The 17244-nt window shown below is 45.1% G+C and overlaps 1 protein-coding gene across 5 annotated transcripts in view; it reads right to left on the bottom strand.

The window, feature by feature from the left end:
* Positions 1-17244, bottom strand: part of FRAS1 (Fraser extracellular matrix complex subunit 1) — a 294329-nt gene that overhangs the window by 24214 nt on the left and 252871 nt on the right. For 3 of the 5 annotated variants that reach the window (XM_034772623.1, XM_034772625.1, XM_034772624.1), the window contains 12 exons: positions 15135-15381; positions 12794-13138; positions 12285-12445; positions 10597-10744; positions 9331-9536; positions 8651-8807; positions 7881-8081; positions 5960-6147; positions 3818-4093; positions 2606-2838; positions 1975-2135; positions 966-1180 (listed from right to left, as the gene is read on the bottom strand). In XM_034772623.1, the coding sequence (XP_034628514.1) occupies positions 966-1180; positions 1975-2135; positions 2606-2838; positions 3818-4093; positions 5960-6147; positions 7881-8081; positions 8651-8807; positions 9331-9536; positions 10597-10744; positions 12285-12445; positions 12794-13138; positions 15135-15381 (2538 nt within the window). Of the gene's footprint in view, positions 1-965; positions 1181-1974; positions 2136-2605; positions 2839-3817; positions 4094-5959; positions 6148-7880; positions 8082-8650; positions 8808-9330; positions 9537-10596; positions 10745-12284; positions 12446-12793; positions 13203-15134; positions 15382-17244 lie in introns of those variants that run through there. The other 2 variants (XM_034772626.1, XM_034772627.1) reach the window with 2 other exon arrangements.

The raw sequence follows: 17244 nt of genomic DNA, 5'->3' as shown, positions 1-17244 counted from the left end.
TGTTAGAATACCTGGGCTCCACTGCGCACATGAGCTAACCACACACATACGCTAACGGCGCACGAGGTACTGTGAATCATGATTTCAGCTCTAAAAACGCAAGTCTCTATTCGGTGCATTAAAAGAGCAGCCCTGCTTGCTCAGTCAGTAGAAGGAACAGTTAAACGAGCCAGTCTGGGTTATTAGAATATATTGTTAAGTATCAGAGGGGTAGCCATGTTAGTCTGAATCTGTAAAAAGCAACAGAGGGTCCTGTGGCACCTTTAAGACTAACAGAAGTACTGGGAGCATAAGCTTTCGTGGGTAAGAACCTCACTTACCTGCCTCTGGAGATTTCCATTACTTGCATCTGAAGAAGTGAGGTTCTTACCCACGAAAGCTTATGCTCCCAATACTTCTGTTAGTCTCAAAGGTGCCACAGGACCCTCTGTTGCTTTTTACAGACTATATTGGTTATACATACTGCAACCAGTAGAGGGCAGTGGTGCTCATACACACAAGCCATTTGCTGAGCTTCACAGTGCTAATCTGCACATTTGAGAAACCTCAAACAATTCCTGTGAGCTCACTCCACTATTCACAGAGGGCAAGATTCTCAGCAGGTGCAAATCAACATATATCCACTGAATTCAATCCTGATTTACACCAGCTGAGCAGCTGGTCTAAAACAGTTAATAGCAGAATTTTCATATTACCAATACATTATTGCACTTACAACATTTACAGTATATTCTCTAGCGTACCATGGAATAATATCATTAAAACGACACCATGCTTATCAAAATAAAAGAGCCAAGAACATGTCATGATGTACTATTCTACCTTAAATAACAGCCAGGGGAAAATCAAATGGGTACTGATTCCGTGGGATGGAAGGCACGCCCAATGAATATTACTGCTACAGGACTTCTGCCTGAGTAAAGAAGTCTGGATTGGGCCCAAGTCTTATGGAAATGAACCCTCACCTGGAAGTCAGCAGTTACAGATCCCCCACAGACATCGATTAATTCTGTCATGTCATAGTAAGCATCAAAGGTCCAAATGCAGCTCTTCAGATTGAGGTGTTTGTAGAGCTGGATTGTCTTTGGTTCTCTCACGGTGGGATCAAACTGGTATGGACGGTCATATCCAGGACCCAGAACGATGCTGTCATAGGTCACTTCATCCAGGAATCCCGCTTCTGGAATTAGGAAACAAAAGGAGACGTATCTCTGTGAAGTAAGGAACTCTGGCCTAGGTATGACATAACATTTTAATTATCGGATGAGATATTGGATATATACTGAGATGATGATTTTTATTACAGTACTGCTTAGAGGCACTTTTCGCTACGTTAAACTGGAGGTACGGCTGAGTCCATATAAATAACATAAAGGTAAAAACGTAACAGGGATGTTGCATTTATTCCAGAAACAAAAAACATTACAAAGCCAGGAAACTCAGGGCTAAGGTTAAACTTATAAAATATCCAAACATGTTAAGGTATGAAAACGCACAGTTAGGGCATCCAAACAACCTTAACTCTGCCCTGTAGTGACACCATGCAATAAACATACAATTATGATGTGTGCATTGGAGTGTTTGCAGTCCCAGGGTAGCTTAAACTAATTTTTAAAGACAAGTTTTGGATTTTTTCCTTGGCTCATGGCGTCCCTTCCACGTGATTCGTTTGCTGATGCTGCTTTCTGTGCCACACAGCAGAATGAGGCACAGGGGCTCACTATGTACCTTGATAAAGACCTGCCAAAGAACATATACGGGAAAGGGGAAATGACCTGCTAAGTGCATTCCTTCCCATTTATCTCCCTCAAATATAGCAACTCTGCTGAATATTGATATCACTCTAACAGAGATATTATTCTTCATTATATAGTGCCAATAGCATGCTAGGTCCTTGCCTTAAAGAGCGTAAGCTTACACTCCGTACATGTTTCCTTTTTCATTTATAAAGCAATAGCTTGCTTTAAAGATTACCCGAGATGCCCTGCAGATCCCTGATGGTGACCAGGTTTGAGCAGACATGCTGGTGTCTGTAGATGGACTCGGATAAGAGGAAGTGCAGGTTGTGCAGAGGCATAGTGGAGATGAGAGGCAGCATTCCATCCTGGTGGGGGATTTGCACTGAAATATGGATTCTGGGACAGAATAAACAAACAGAAACAGCTGTTTATGCAAAACCTGTTCACAAAAGGGGTGCGTATTATAGCAGTTTACACAGCACATAGCTAAGGTCTTGTCCACAGCGCATAGTACAAGTTTGAATTTGTTAGTGTTATATTTATTTAGGGCTGAATTTCCACGCTGATGTTGAGCAGCACTGTACTCCTTGAAATAGACCCCTGACTGCAGTGTTTCTAACTCAAGGAGTAAGGCGTGACTTCAGAGGAAATCATAGGAATGCTCACTGCAGCCCTTCGGTATTAAATATGAGGAGTGCGTGTGTGGGGGCAGATCCAGTTCATGATACACGAAAGAGACCTCATTTCTTACACACATCCCTCTTTTTCTGTTCTGTTTGTTGCATATGTAAAAAAATGAATTAAACTGTTAAACCCCTGGAAGATCAGAATCAGGGTCAGGTGATTGCGCCTTTCCAGGCTTATACCTGTTGGGATGTTCCTTGTGTTTGACATCCAGATACTTCAGAGTGGCAATGAATGACTGAGCCTGGAATCCTCGGGCCGTTCCAGCTACCACAGGAGTATGACAAATGGCGCTGTCGGTCCCGATGGTAACTATGTTGCTTCTCAGCGGGGTCCCCACGTGCCCGGCCTTGTCTACGGCTTTTGCCACACAGCGCACATGGAACCGCCGGCTGAAGTAAATGCTGTCCAGCACCTGGGAGGAATGAGGAAAGAGGTCTGCACGTGTGTAAAAGGCAAAGCCAGGCCCGCCCCAATACGCAAGGGCTGATTTGCAGAAGTGCTGAGCACTCACAGCTGCAATGAAGTCAGTGGGAGCTGTGTTTGAATAGACGAAGTGTTCTCGTTATTATCAATTTATGTATATTACTGTCGTGCCTGAGGCTCCTAGCCATAGACCAGGACCCCATTGCCCTAGGTGTTCTACAAACACAGAACAAAGAGATGGTCCCTGTCCCCTAGGGCTTACAACGTACTGCTGAGTACTCTCAAAGTCAGTTCTTAAGGCTCTCAGTTGGGCATGCAAAATTAGTGGAAACTTCTGACCTTGATCTCTCTCTACCTCAGTACCCCTTCTGTAAAACGGGGATAATGCCATCCCCCACACTTCACAGCTAATAGATTCATTCATGTTTGTGAAGCACTCTCATGCTCTTGTGAGGAGCACCATGGAAATGCCCGGAAGGAAATTAATAATTGTCTGGAGAGAAGGGTTTGAATACTGTGCAGCAAATAATGCCTAGGGCCACCCGTTAAACAACCAGAATAAACCAAAATATTGAATAGGTTTTCATTCAGTGAGCACCATCCGTCCTGTGCACCGAATGAGGCAGGCGTCCTATCGATCAGGGCATTAAAGACTGTATCATAATGCATATGCACCAGGGGCTGAATTAAGGTTGCACGGGCAACCTTATTTCTGTCACGTCTTAACTTTTGTGTGCTGGACTTTGCAACCTTAATAATGTTCTCTTAATGAAGCTGGGGGCTTTGTGGGTGTAAAATATACGCACATTACTTCACTTAGTTAATGGTTCTTCAAGAACTGATATTCCACTGACCTAGAATTTCAAAACAGCAAATGCTTCAAGGATGCGCTTTGAGCCCCACAACACTCACCATGTACTGTTATGCACAATCCACACCCTCTTGCGCTACTGTACACAGTCACGTACCATGTGGTTGATGCTAGTGAACGGCGTATTGTCCGTAATTGTTTCAAAGGGTGATCTGGCCCCATTCCCATCAGTGGGGGTTGCCACCTCCCAGCTGAACTGTATTGAAGACTGGTTGATCCCGGCCTCATCGCAGCGCTCCTTCATGACTAAGTACTTGGGGAAGTGAGGATCACAAGGTGTTACACAGATCAGTGGGTAGCCTGGAGAAGGGGATTTCTTTACACCCTCTTTGGTTACTTCCTCCACATGGTCATAGTCTGCCAGGGTGACCACCTGCAGCAATGCAACACAACAGCTTTCACCTGGGACTTAGGGAAAGAGACAGGAAGCAAGGGGCTGGGCTGCTTGTTCCCTCAATTTCCAAACCTTGTTACTGGTGCATTGTGTTTATTTTACTTCATAAATCCCACTGAGGATTACAGGGAAGGACAGAGGTGTGTGGACTCAGCAGGAATGCTCAGTGCTACCAGCATGTTGGAGCATCCTATGCTATTAAAATACTAAATCCTACATTATGGAACATATTCATCCAATTCCTGAATTGCAGCCGTGTCCCTCAGAAGAGAAACAACCCAAGTCCTACATCTGCCCAGCTGTTCGCATTCCAGCTCAGATATCAGTTCGGCTCTCTGCAGAAAAAGGTGAGTGGGATTTTACCCACATAATTATATTTGATATTACTTTGGATGCTGAAGCACACAAGGAACATGTCAGTGCATATACTGTCCGTTGCCCAAACTAAGGGCAATGCCAATGTAACAACTTCCCTGTTTGAGGGAAATAAACCCAGGAATTCTGGATGTAAAAGGACAAAAAGGCTTGTCTTTAGGCAAAAGGACAAGCTCCATTAGCTTGGAGGTGGTAGCAGACTCAGACATCTATATGCCATTTGCCCACTAGAACGGTTCCTACCTTATGAAAATACCTTAGTTAAGTGGGACTTTCCCATGCTACTTCCTTATTATCTGCCATTTTTGCCTTGGCAATTTCCATCCCCTCTCACCTTAATGTAAGCAACTGTGTCTCTTCAGTCATGCCACAGTTCAAATGGCAGGAGAGCATGGGCCCATGCCTCTGTGAAGTGGGTGAAGAACCATTATGCAGCCTGTTCACCTATTCACTGCCTTGCCTGCCTCCCACACCACCTGGAATACCAGGATCAATCTACCCTGAGCCTCTGCTGGTCCAAAGAGGAATGCTGTGACTACAGAGAGTATGTCTACACTACAGTTTTAACCTTGAGTTAACTGGTCACATGAACAGAGGGTCAGCCTAGCCCAGTGGTTCCCAAACTTTAACAGCCCGCGAACCCCTTTCACTAAATTGTGAAATCTCATGAACCCCCTCCTAAAAATGAATATTTCCATGAATATAAGTTTAAATTTCCTCGGTGCGATGGATGCGCTTGCTTTGCTCTGCATAGCTCTTGGAAGTCTGGAACCACTGGAGAAAGATAAAGTCTCAGGTCTGGTTCGGCATCAAGTCTGTTTCTGTATTTGGTTTTCAGATGTGCAGAGGAGGAAAACGCTTTCTCGCATAAGTATGTTGTTGAAAATGGTAACAAAACGGCAGCAGCTTTTTCTGCCAGAAGGGGATACTCGTTTCTTACAGTCAGCCAAAAGTTGATCGGAGCGCTGGGGTTTGGGCTGCCAGCTCCCTCGCTGACAGGGGCAGGGCTCAGGTTGCCAGCCCCAACTGCCCGGCCCCGCTCTCCCTGGGGCTCGGGCTGCCAGCCCCGCACGGAGCACTGGGGTTCGGGCTGCCGGCTCCCCCGCTGACCTGGGCAGGGCTTGGGCTGCCAGCCCAAATTGCCCGGCCCCGCTCTCCCTGGGGCTCGGGCTGTCTGCCCTGCAACCGAGTCCCACCTGCTGCCTCCAATGCCCGGGGTCCTCTGGCCGCCATTAGTGAACCCCCTGTAATGTTCTGCGAACCCCAGTTTGGGAACCACTGGCCTAGCCTCAAATGTTTGTAGCCTGGATCAAGCATTTGAGAGTCTCCACACTAGCTTTTTAAAAGGCCTTGGCTTAACAAGCCTGCACGTTTTAGTGCAGGCAAGCCCAGGGTGCTTTGTTGCGTGCTCTGCTTTTCTATAGATTCTCCCATGCCACTAACTTACATCATTCACGTTTTGCTACTTACAATGGGAGGTGCTGGTAAAATAAGGCTCCCTGCTGCTTCCTGATCCAGAATAGTAACTACTGCAGTGGTGATATCCCCAAGAACAGCTTCCACCGGATCATCTGGACCCAGCACCACAGAAAAGGACTCATGCCACTCCCGGTCTTCGTTAGACATGATCTCCACCTTAAATATGATGTGCTCCACCCCTACGTGAATGAACACGAGAGAGACAGAGAACCTGAGATATCATCTGACATTACCCTAACAGCTCCCATAAAACACTGCATAGCTGCCTCAGGTCAGGAGCATTGAAACATTATGATAAAATACACATTACAGGTTTTATCTGAACTCTAATGATTTAGCACCATTCCAGCCAGGAGCCCATTTCATAAATAAAATTCCAGCTAAAACGACTGGTCTGATCGATCACCGGGCAGACGTACAAGCAGATGCTATATGAGGATTAATAGTGCCTGTCTTATATTAGCTGACTGTAATAAAAATCTATGATCCAAAATATATCCCCTCTCTGTTACTAGTGTCTCTGTTTTAACTCTTTGGCTCTAACATGCAGAGCTACTGCTGTTGGACCCGTGGGCCATGGTTTGAGTGATCTTGTAGGATCTTGAGGGGTTTCTGCAGAATTCCTATATACACAGGCTCTTTGAGGAGTCTGTGTTGTTAGAGAATATTGCCAGTTGACAGCTCTCTTACAATCACTCTCATTCTCAGACTTCATCACCGCAGCAGGAAGAAGGGTTACATTTTCAGATAGCAGGATTATGGCCATAGCAGAAGGCAGGGTTGTAGCCAGGGGATTCCTAACTGACTTTAATGGCAACTGCCTGGCTGAAACCTTACACAGAACATTGACAGTTTACAGACGCTCCCCGACTTACGCAAGCATTCCGTTCCGCAACGCCTCACGTAACTCGAATTTTGCGCAAGTCGGAAACGTATACCCGATCATTACGCAAAAAAATCTATTTCTAGCTTACGGAACTTTTTCCATAAGTGCGGATTTGCGTAAGTCGGGTTTGCGTAACCCAGGGGGTGTCTGTATTACAAAAAACCCTCGTCATCCAGCAAGGGTGTTGTGAAGGGATGAAATATGAGATTCGCTGACTCCATGGTACCAAACATGAAAGGGGCTGTGGTTGGGGATGGCCTTCCAATCTGTTCAAAGCCAGGCAATCGCTGTGAGCACACAGGCCAGGCCATCTTTCTGTCTCCTTACACTCATCACTCCCTGCTCACTCACACTTTGTCTGGCTGCATGAACATTGCTGTCAGCAAAACACTGTCCATTGTATGCAGAAGGGCATGAGGGGGAATGTGGTTTGGCACCCGCAGAAAAGTGATGCTATGCTCCAATGGGAGTCTCAATTCCCCACCTCCACTGGTTTTCAATTTTTATTTTTCTCAACTGCCTGCAGTGGGAAGTGGAGAGAACCCTGACATCCCCAGTGTGTGCTCTGTCGAAACGTCACGTTTGACTGCTTTTTGTGGTCTCTCCAGCGTACTTAAAGAATTCCTCTGAGGCTTATGACTGATTTGGGAAAAGTAAATACAACCCACACTGGGAAAGATTATTGAAAGGATTACATAGGTGTTTCCTATTATAAATGCTGCGTTAAATATGACGGCAGGGTATGTGTCTAGAACAAAGCCCAAAGCATAAATACATTAGAAGGGGTTGGTGTAGCTCATGTTTTTGCTTATACGTGAAGTCAGACACCCATGAAAAACAAGACACATACAATGACTTCAGTGGGAGCAGAGCTGGGCCAATGCCAAATGCTTCTGAAAATCCCACACCGAGTATTGTTGTATAAATTACTTGCACATTTTCCTTTCATTTGAATTTGCTTTGGCCTGTGTTAAATGTCACTGAGTAATCCCTCCACCCCATAGTTCAATTCCAAGTATCCTTTACCAGGGCTAAACTTGAGGACTCGACTCTTTGGATAGTAATCGACTCCGGACTGGGCTGAGCCATCACGGGTGCTGCAGCGGACCTTCGAGGTCCTGTTCTGATCCCCTCTTCTGAGCACCTTGATGTTTAGAATAGCAATGCCCTCAGGGCCTGGAGGCTCCCGTACTTGGTATGCAGCCTCTTCAAACTCAATGGTGGGTGCTAGAGAAATGGTATGAAGAACAGAAACACATATTTGCAGCAACTCTAGTAGCCTCAAAATAATTTGCATCACAGTACGCTTTCCAGCAACCAAGGCTGACCTGACATAGCTCCTTTTAAAACCCATCAGCACTACTCCACACATCAGAGTGAAGTTTGAGGGGCACTCCTGACATACAGGGGCGGAGCCTACAGCCTAGACACGGCTCTCTGACACTCTGCTGCGGACAGGAGCCACACAATAAGCTTGGCACTCATTCCTTTGGGTTGCCCTTCCAGCAGCCACATAGGCTGGCTTACCTGACCTTTCCAAATACGCTAACGCTGTGTTTTGTCTAGCATTAGTGGTCCTTTATCTATGTGCCACAGTGTACCGCTAACATGAGATTCAGAATCAACTTTAAATGCGAGTTAATACAATGTAATGGAGCGCTGATCAACAAGTCAATCGTTTAATTCAAGGCAGTTTACATATAATGACTAACATTCAGACCTGGTGTAAATTCCACTGACTGCCCCGGAATTGTACCTGCCCCATCTAGTTCCTAATGTTGCCCATTCTCCCTTACCATCTTCATCATTGGAGACAGTAATGGTGGCCACGTCATTCTTTCCGATTCTAGCTCCGCTCCAGTGGTTTCCCAGGGGACTGCCGAGATAGATCCGGAATTGCTCCTCGGGTTCAAATGCAGAGTCATCATTGATATAGATGGTGCAGTTCTTCACCTACAGCCAAGTACACCATCAGTTAAAGACTAGCAACTAACTCGAATAATTCCTCTGAATTTAATGGAAGATTAGTGTTTCCTCACTACCTAGCATTTAACACCACAGTGTATTAAATGATGAAAGAAGCCTTAGAAACTGCGTGGACATCAAAGTGCACCTATATGATGAAAAGTGGCTGTGGAAAAATGGCACTTCTTACTCACTACCGCTGGTCCTCGGGTGTACTCCGAGACTATCTAATCAAAAAGCACTAGCTGTAATGCTAAGTATTATTGATACCCAACCCTTGCTTTTTATGTGGTAACTAATATTTATTGTTAAATGCAGATTCTCCATGGACTCATCTTTTAATTCCAGAACAGTAACAATAGCTAATACAAGCAGTTGAAGTATTACTTCTGCGAAAGGGGGTCTGGTAAAGCCTCTGAACAACAGAGTGCCCAGGAGAACATCCGGCTTTTCAAAACCTACTCTGCTGATTGTTCTTGGTCCTCCCCCAACCCAGTTAGGTTTAACTCGCCTTCTCTCCTTTCAAAAAAGTGATGCGAGACTCCTCCGCATTTCTCCTCTCCTCGAAGTCCTCCATGACTTCTGCTGTCTGGCTGCGGGTGTAGCACCTGACAGAGGACTCATAGCTCAGGTCTCCGGTGCGGATGATGGGAATGTGCAGGACACCCTCCTTCTCCTTCACAGCATACCAGTCCTTGCCAAACTGCATGTTGGGTACTGCAGAGGGCACAACAACATCCACCCCTGTACTGTGATAAAAGCTAAATAGCGACCAACGCAAGCATGCAATGTATTGAAGTACCACCATGTGGGGCTGATAGTCATGCCGTGAGATGTCTGATTAGACAGTCAACTGTGCTCACGAAGAGTATTCTTGACTTGAACCAAGCAGCTGATCATTGCTCTCATTGGGAACTGGAGATTCTGTTGCTCTTGATAAAGAAGCAAATCTCTCATCCTACCAACCCTGAGTCACCCACACAAAAAGTTACCGAACATTTTGCTTTCCCTAATATTTTGTTGCCTGAGGTAACCACCTGTTCTGCACGTACCGGCGAACTAACCATGCCCTAAGGTATATGTGTCTGAGTGGTATGCATACTGTATGCTGGGGATACATACAAAGAATGGGCAATACTTAGATAGGTGATTGTTCTTAGGGCATTATTGCAATCATGACATCTTCTGTGGCGAGGGGTAGAAAAAGCCTGAAGCCAAGAGGACAAATCTCAGCAGACGGTTCAGGAGCAGAGACAATTACAGGTTATGACAGAGCAGTTTTTCTGGGGTTATGTGACTGATGCATTTCTTTAGTAAGCAGATACCTCCCAAGGAGAAAATCACAGAGGTCAGGATCATGTTTAAAACACAGGAGGAAGGAAAAATACTGTGAGTTGAAATGAATACATGTAAGCTTCAACCCAGCTGCTAAAAAAGGGCCAGATTCTCATGCCCATACCCACACTGAATAGAGACTGACTTCTCATGAAGCACGACTGGTTTCAATGGGACCATACGAGGAAGACACCACTCACTGTGAGCAAGGGTGACAAAGTCTGGCCCCAAATGGGAGGAGAAAATAGGAAGTTTATTTTGCTCTTCCACAGACCTTAATTTCTTGAGGACAAAGAAACGATGAAGGACAGGTAACATGGAACGTGTTGCATGATGTCATCAAAAGCATCCTGGGTGTTTTCCAATTTCTCTTAGTACACGAGGGAAATATGTAAAGGAAGGAGCTAGAATGGATTCGATATAGATTCACTGTATAGCTTACCATCTTGGAAGGTGTCATTAATGGCCACTATAGCTTGGAAAGGTTTGGTCAATTCAGCCCCATGGGGTGAGCTTAGGTATACAACAAACGTCTCCAGCCCTTCAATCACTGGGTACTGGGCATCGTCCAGGATTGTCAAGGTGCAGTACTAGAGGAAAAGTAAAAGAACCAGGTTATAAAACCGGTTATCCTCCTTTGGTGAGAAAGAGAAAATACCCTGGGATTCATCCTTAGGTGATCTGAGTAATGTCACTAAATGTGGGCTCTTCTAAGTGAACAAACAGCAACAGTTCATGCAAATACACTGTTGTTCACATAAAATGCACATTGTATCAAAGGGTAAGGCTCTACCTTTATCCTGGAGAGATTCTTTCAGCTGAACCTTCTCTAACCAGAATGTCAACTTGATTTGACTAGATTTATATTAATCCAAAATGCCTGATTCATCTATCTATTGTAGGTGCTTATAGGGCTCCCATTACCATAGTCTCAAAGCGCCTCACTATCTTTAATGTGTGTATCCTCACACTACTCCCGTGAGGTAGGGCAGTGCTGGTATCCCCATTGTACAGATGGGGAATGAAGACACCAAGCGACTTTGCCCCCCATTGCACAGGAAGTCTGTGGATATTGAACAGAGATCTCCCACGTCCCAGGCTAGCGCCCCAACCACCAGACCATTCTTCCTTCTCATCAGCTTCAGCTACTGGGGCTTCAATACAAACCTAGCAGGTAACTCAGCAATACGAGCAGAGAGTAACTGTGCTGTAACCCTCCCCTTTCCTCATCCCAGCTCCACCTCATTATTGTAGTTGTCATCCTCATGTCTAGAATGTTAAGGTGCACAGGAGATTTTCAAAGGCACAAGGCACCTAATTCCCACTGAAAGTCAATGGGAGTATGGTGCTTAATTGCCATTTGTGCCTTTTAAGATATCCCCTTGTAAGCTTTTGGGGGGCAGGACCATTGTCTTTCTATGTGTCCTGTGAAGTGCCTGGCACATTTTTGGTCACTATAAAACAGACAGTCAGAGAAGTTCAGCTTCTCTAAGCATTACAAATTGTGACCGCCCACAAATGGAGGAGGATTAGTAATGGGCTGAATAACTGGGGATTCCATAGACTCTGTGGCATAATGGGACAAAATCAACAACGTGACTTGGCCAACAGGCCCTGAGTATCACTGGGCTTTATAAAATTAATGTTACGTTTTTGTATCGGGGCCCCACTGTGGTAGGTGCTACGCACACATAATGAAAAGAGGGCTCCTGCCCTAAAGAGCTTACAATCGAAGGATATGGCAAGAGAGAACAGGTGGATATAAGAGTCAGATGGGGAACACCAGGTAGCACTGAAACATCAGTAAAAGCCTGCAGTCTGGAAATGGGGATTTTACATGGGAAATCAGGCTGTTCTTGGCTGTTGCTTGGGAAGGTTTGCTGCAACTTCTTCTGCCATTTATGTGTTTCTTTATTTGATTAAAATGACTCTTGATGCAGCTGTACTGGTGTGGGATCAATTGTATCTATAAAAAAAATACTTATGTCTCTTTTATTCCTAATGTCCCCAAACCTCTGTAACTAAACAACTGCAGTAAATTTAACATTCAAAAACACTGAGTACAGCAATTATATAAGAGACAGAGACTGAAATCTGCTCCATCTAAGCACTGGGTGTGTTGTCCAATACCTCCTCAGTTCTGCCTGGCCTGAACTCTACTTTCTTGGAGCTGGGGATATAGTCAATTCCTGGACTGGCCGAGGGTGGATCTGAAGTCCGAGTGGCACACCACACCGAGGTGGGGGTTGAGAGGTCAGTACCATGCCGGATCACTGGAATGTCAATGGTGCCTGGAGGTGAAGTAACACATATTAAAGCCATGATTAGAACTTAGCTGGACATGAGAAAAACACACATCTGAAATGTCAATAGGGGCCATTGCCCTTTTCCTTCACCGTGACTCGGTCCATGGCTCTACAGAAAGGATAATGCCTTGCAGACAGTAAGAACCAAAGCTCAGCTCTAACTTGTGGGGCAGGATGAGGAAGTGCCATAGCTGCCGCTCTTTTCCTCCACCGCACACATCTGGTTGGAAGGTTCAGTTCTTTACAACCCCCACTGGTAAAGCAGTGTTTCCACGGCAAGTATCTCACAGTGACAACAAGCCCAGACCCAGTGGAATTACTGCTCTCCCTTACCTGCATCCTCGTTGACAGTAAAAGTTGCGTTTCCCAGGAACACGGTGGAGGCGTCGTTGGGGCCACTGATCATCACCTTGGCCGAAGCCACGCTCCCTATGCGCGCATTACTAGAGGCATCCGCCAGGGCAATTTCAAACTCCTCCTCCTCCTCGTACTCGCTGTCATCGATCAGTTTGATGTCACAGGTTGACATGGTGACACCGGGCCCCAAAATAACACGGTTCTCATTCGACATCCCCCTAGACTTAAAGTCAGACCCCGACTCCAGTGCGTAAAGGCTGCTGCCTTTAGCAGATTTGGAGATGGTGTAGCAAAGAGCAGATACGATGCTGCTGGCATCCCCTACAATGTAACATCCACGGGGACAGAAGTGTTATTGTCAGAAAATTATATGAGGCTTCATTTGCTGTGGAGGAACATAGGCCCACATTAGACCTGAATGAACTCTGGGTTTAAACTGAGTTTGGATCTCAACGTAAGTGATAGGCCTGAAGCATGTGACCAAAAAAAAAAAAAAGAAGAAGAAGAAGGAGGGATTGTTTGCGTTAAACCTGTAGTTTCCCTGAACATACCAGTGTTATCTCATTTAAGGTGTGGGTTGAGGTAACAGAAATAAAGAAAACATGGGGAATTGGGCACCAGGTGCAGGAAATAATGGGTGTGTTTAGTTTATTATAAAGAAATGCATAGTTTAGTAGTTAGAAAGAAATACAGCAACATGAGATAAGGAGGAAACCTTGAAAAGAAAGGGGCTCAACCTGGAATCTTGTCTTGACCAAGCCAGGGGCAGGGTTCTGCTCTAAAACTCCCTCATCTAGCTTTAGTTAAGGTCCAATAACCAGCCATGACATCACTTGTTTGTCATAGTATATAAAAAGCAAGGTATCTAGGGGTTCTTTGTGATTGCCTTTCCTTACCCCTCTGGAAAATAGCATGATGGGAAGGTACCTCCCAGGCCTAGACCTGTTGAGAGTATTTGGGCCAGTAATTATAACTGTATTGCTGTTGGGTATAGAATATAGATATATATGCTTAAGTTTGTACATTGTGTGCAGTCACCACCAAGAGGCCTTTGAACTGATAAAGGAATGCTTGTGTGGAAACTGAGTTTCCTAATCTTATTAGGAAAACAATTTCCGACAAACTGGATAAATTCAGACATTCAAACATCGTAATCCAAATTACAATCCATTGTAATTTCGAGAATAAGGGGAAAATATTTATGCAAGGGTGTTCTCAAAGGGACACTCCTTCTGCTCTTAACCATATACAGAAATTGGCCTATCATGAATTCAAAAGAACATTTTGATATTTTTAACCAGTTGAATCTCTGGACACTCAACTCCAACTGTTGCCTTCTGTTGCTACTCGACTGAAATCAGAGATCGAAGAGGGCATGTCTCCTACTACCTGCAGCAACACTGCATTCCAAGGGAAGTACAGCACCCAAAACATAGGGAAGAAGCCAACAGATATCCTGGTTTCCTTCTGTTCCCTCTGTCTTCAGTAGGAGCTGGACTGGGCCCTAAGACAGCAGGCCTAAACTCAATTATTGAATCTATAAAGGAAAACCAGGCCATCCCCATTGCCCTCTTTCCTTTATTTTCAGATATCCTTTTCCCTGTGGATAATGCTACATTTTTAAAAAGAAAGGAAGTAACCCCGTTTTTCCCCTCTCTTTTTGAGCTCTGATATCTGCCCACCAGAAGGGAAGATCGACTCGCTTGAAAGCTGGGAAAACCTGCTAACTTCAAAGAGCAATGGAGCCAGATGAGATAAAACTGAGTCCAGACAAGCACAAGAGGCCCATTCCTGCCACCCTTCCTCATGTAAACAGTCCTTGTTGTACTTCTACTCCTGTGAAAAGAGGCTGCAGGATTGGGACCAACATCTCAATCAATAAAAATGCCAACTGAACACTTTTATGTTTTAAAATTCTACCATCAAAAGCAACATCAGAGATGGGACTAAAGACTCTGAATGTAGCAGCAAGTTCTACTGTTATCTCCCGTGACACAGAAGGCACTAATTTTGCACTAGAGAGGTAAATCCTGTTATTGTTCACAACTGATGCGTTTGCTCTAGTGTTGACCAATGGTGAAAGCAGGAATTTGGGGATTGGGGCTTCCAAGTTGCCTTCTTGGCTCCGTCACTGATTTATTGTAGGACCTTGTCATGTAATCTCTGTATGTTTCAGTTTACCCATCTATAAAATGGGCCTATCACCACACAATGGAATTTCAAATCTTAGTTAGTGTTGGTAAAGCAGCGTTAGCTCCTGTGCTGAGCAGTGCTATATAAGTGCAGTATCATTGTTATTATATCTAATACCACAAACCTTTCCTTTCAATGGGTGCGGACAGAAAGCCAGCACTCTCGTTGACATGGTAAGTCTTCCTGTCAAACTGCAGAGTGGGTTCATCCTCTGTGTCGTTGATGATGACTTTGGCCTGGGTTATCTCCCCCAGCAGGGCATAGGCTGGCATGCTGAGCTCCACGGTGAAGCTCTCCGTGTTCTCAAAGACATCATCATCACTGATAGCAATGATGCAGGCCTTGGTGTCCTCCCACTCATCAAACTGCACCTGCAAGGAAGTGAACCACAAGGGGTGTACATGTGGGCTTGCAGCTGCAAATGCAGAAACCCTCCCTGTTCCCCTCTGGAAAGGACGGATGCCCTGAATCTTTGCTAATAATCACAGAACTTTAATTGCCCTGGTATGTTTCAGAGCTATGCTTTACTTTTGTTCTCCTGGGACCCGATCCAAAGCCCTCTAGTCAAAGGAAAGACTCCCAGTGACCTCAGTGGGGTTTGGATCAGAGCTCTTGGGAGCTCCTGAGCTCAGTTCTTCACTGAATTGCCCCTTGTTCAGTCACCTACAGTGAATGCTAATGTACAAAGTGAATGCAAATCTCTACCACTCTCTCTTCCTAGTGCTTTGCACAGGGGTAAACAACTACACAAGGCAAAAGGCACTGGAGAATCAGGCCCCTTGATTCTGACCTCACACTAGTTTTATGCTTGAGTAATTCCATATACTTTAATGGAGTTACTCCTGATATATACCAGCGTGAATGAGATCAGAATCTAGGCAAGACTATATTAGACACGATCTTGCAGAATATTCCCTTACAGGGACTCTGTCAACATAAACCTCATACTTTAAAAGAATGTCCTCTCACCTAGAGGCTCAAAAACCACTTTAGATTCTTAAAACTGAAGTCATCTAAAAGTCTACTTCATGTTTTTACCACTTATTTTACTAAGGTGGGGTTTTTTTGTAGTCCATGAAGCTTAGATGATGAAAACTGACTGATCACTTTCAGTTTTTGGCGCTCATGTGCTAACGGAAAGTTGAAGTTGTTTAGGATGACAACACTGCAGAGAATTATTTGAATTTCAAAAAACTGGTTTCACAGAATTCTTTTTAAAGTCATAAATATATTTCTATTACATTAGTAAGTAATAGCTAAAGCCAACTTAGGCCTGAAAATCAGGAGCAAGTCCACGGATGACAAACTGATGTCAGAGGGGTCTCAAACTGACATTTTAAAAACAAATTTAAATTAAGGAATTTGGCATTCAACATTAGAGTCAAAGATCTGAAGATGAGAAGGGACCATTAGTGCATCTAATCTGACCAGTCCTGGTCTCACCAGCGCGATATACAGAGGCAAAATCATCTCCCCTAACTCCACTTACTATTCCCCAGTCAATATAGCCAAGGATTGCTTTAGCCCTTTTTCCACAGCATTGCACTGGGAGCTCATGTCTGAGTTGTTTGTTCACTATGACCCTGTGATGGGGTAGACATACCCCACACTGGACAACAAGGGGGTTAAGGAGCTGCTCTGGGCTCAGCCAGCCCAACCCTTCCACACCTGCAAAGGCACGTACAGGCTGGAGCAGAACAGCTCATTTGTGGGCCGTGCAGGGACAAGAACAGACCTTCGACCCGCAGCTCCTGAGGATAAATAAGAGAAGGCAGGAGCTTCCCTGACCACAACTGCCTGAAGGTCCCTGTCTAAGGGAAGGGAGGGCCTGATCCTGATGCACCCTGACAGAGAGGTGCTCCTCCCTCTCTCCCATTAACTTAGTTTGTGTGTGTTAATTCCCCTTGTTTTTGTTTATGGACTACCCCAGAAGTGACCTGGATGGAGGGCCATGTCACAAGAAGAGGCAAGGCACTGGAGTGGCAAGGCAGCCACTGGCTGCAGACCCCAATGAAGAATGAGTTGTCACACCATCCCCGACCATGAGGAGGTGCCAGCAGTGAGCTGACCCCTTCACAGACCCCAAAGTCCTTTTCAGTCGCTGCTTTCCAGGACAGTCCCTCTTTCTATATGTGTGACCTACATCTAGGAAGAAAGAATATGGGACCTTACATTTGGCTGCATTAAAACGCATTTTGTTGTAATGCAGCCTGTCCTCATCATTATTTACCACT

This window comes from Trachemys scripta, chromosome 5, assembly GCF_013100865.1.
Source record: "Trachemys scripta elegans isolate TJP31775 chromosome 5, CAS_Tse_1.0, whole genome shotgun sequence".
In the NCBI taxonomy this organism is placed as follows: domain Eukaryota; kingdom Metazoa; phylum Chordata; order Testudines; family Emydidae; genus Trachemys; species Trachemys scripta.
Note: the sequence above shows the minus strand (reverse complement) of the source record. Positions and strands in the feature narration are given on the sequence as shown.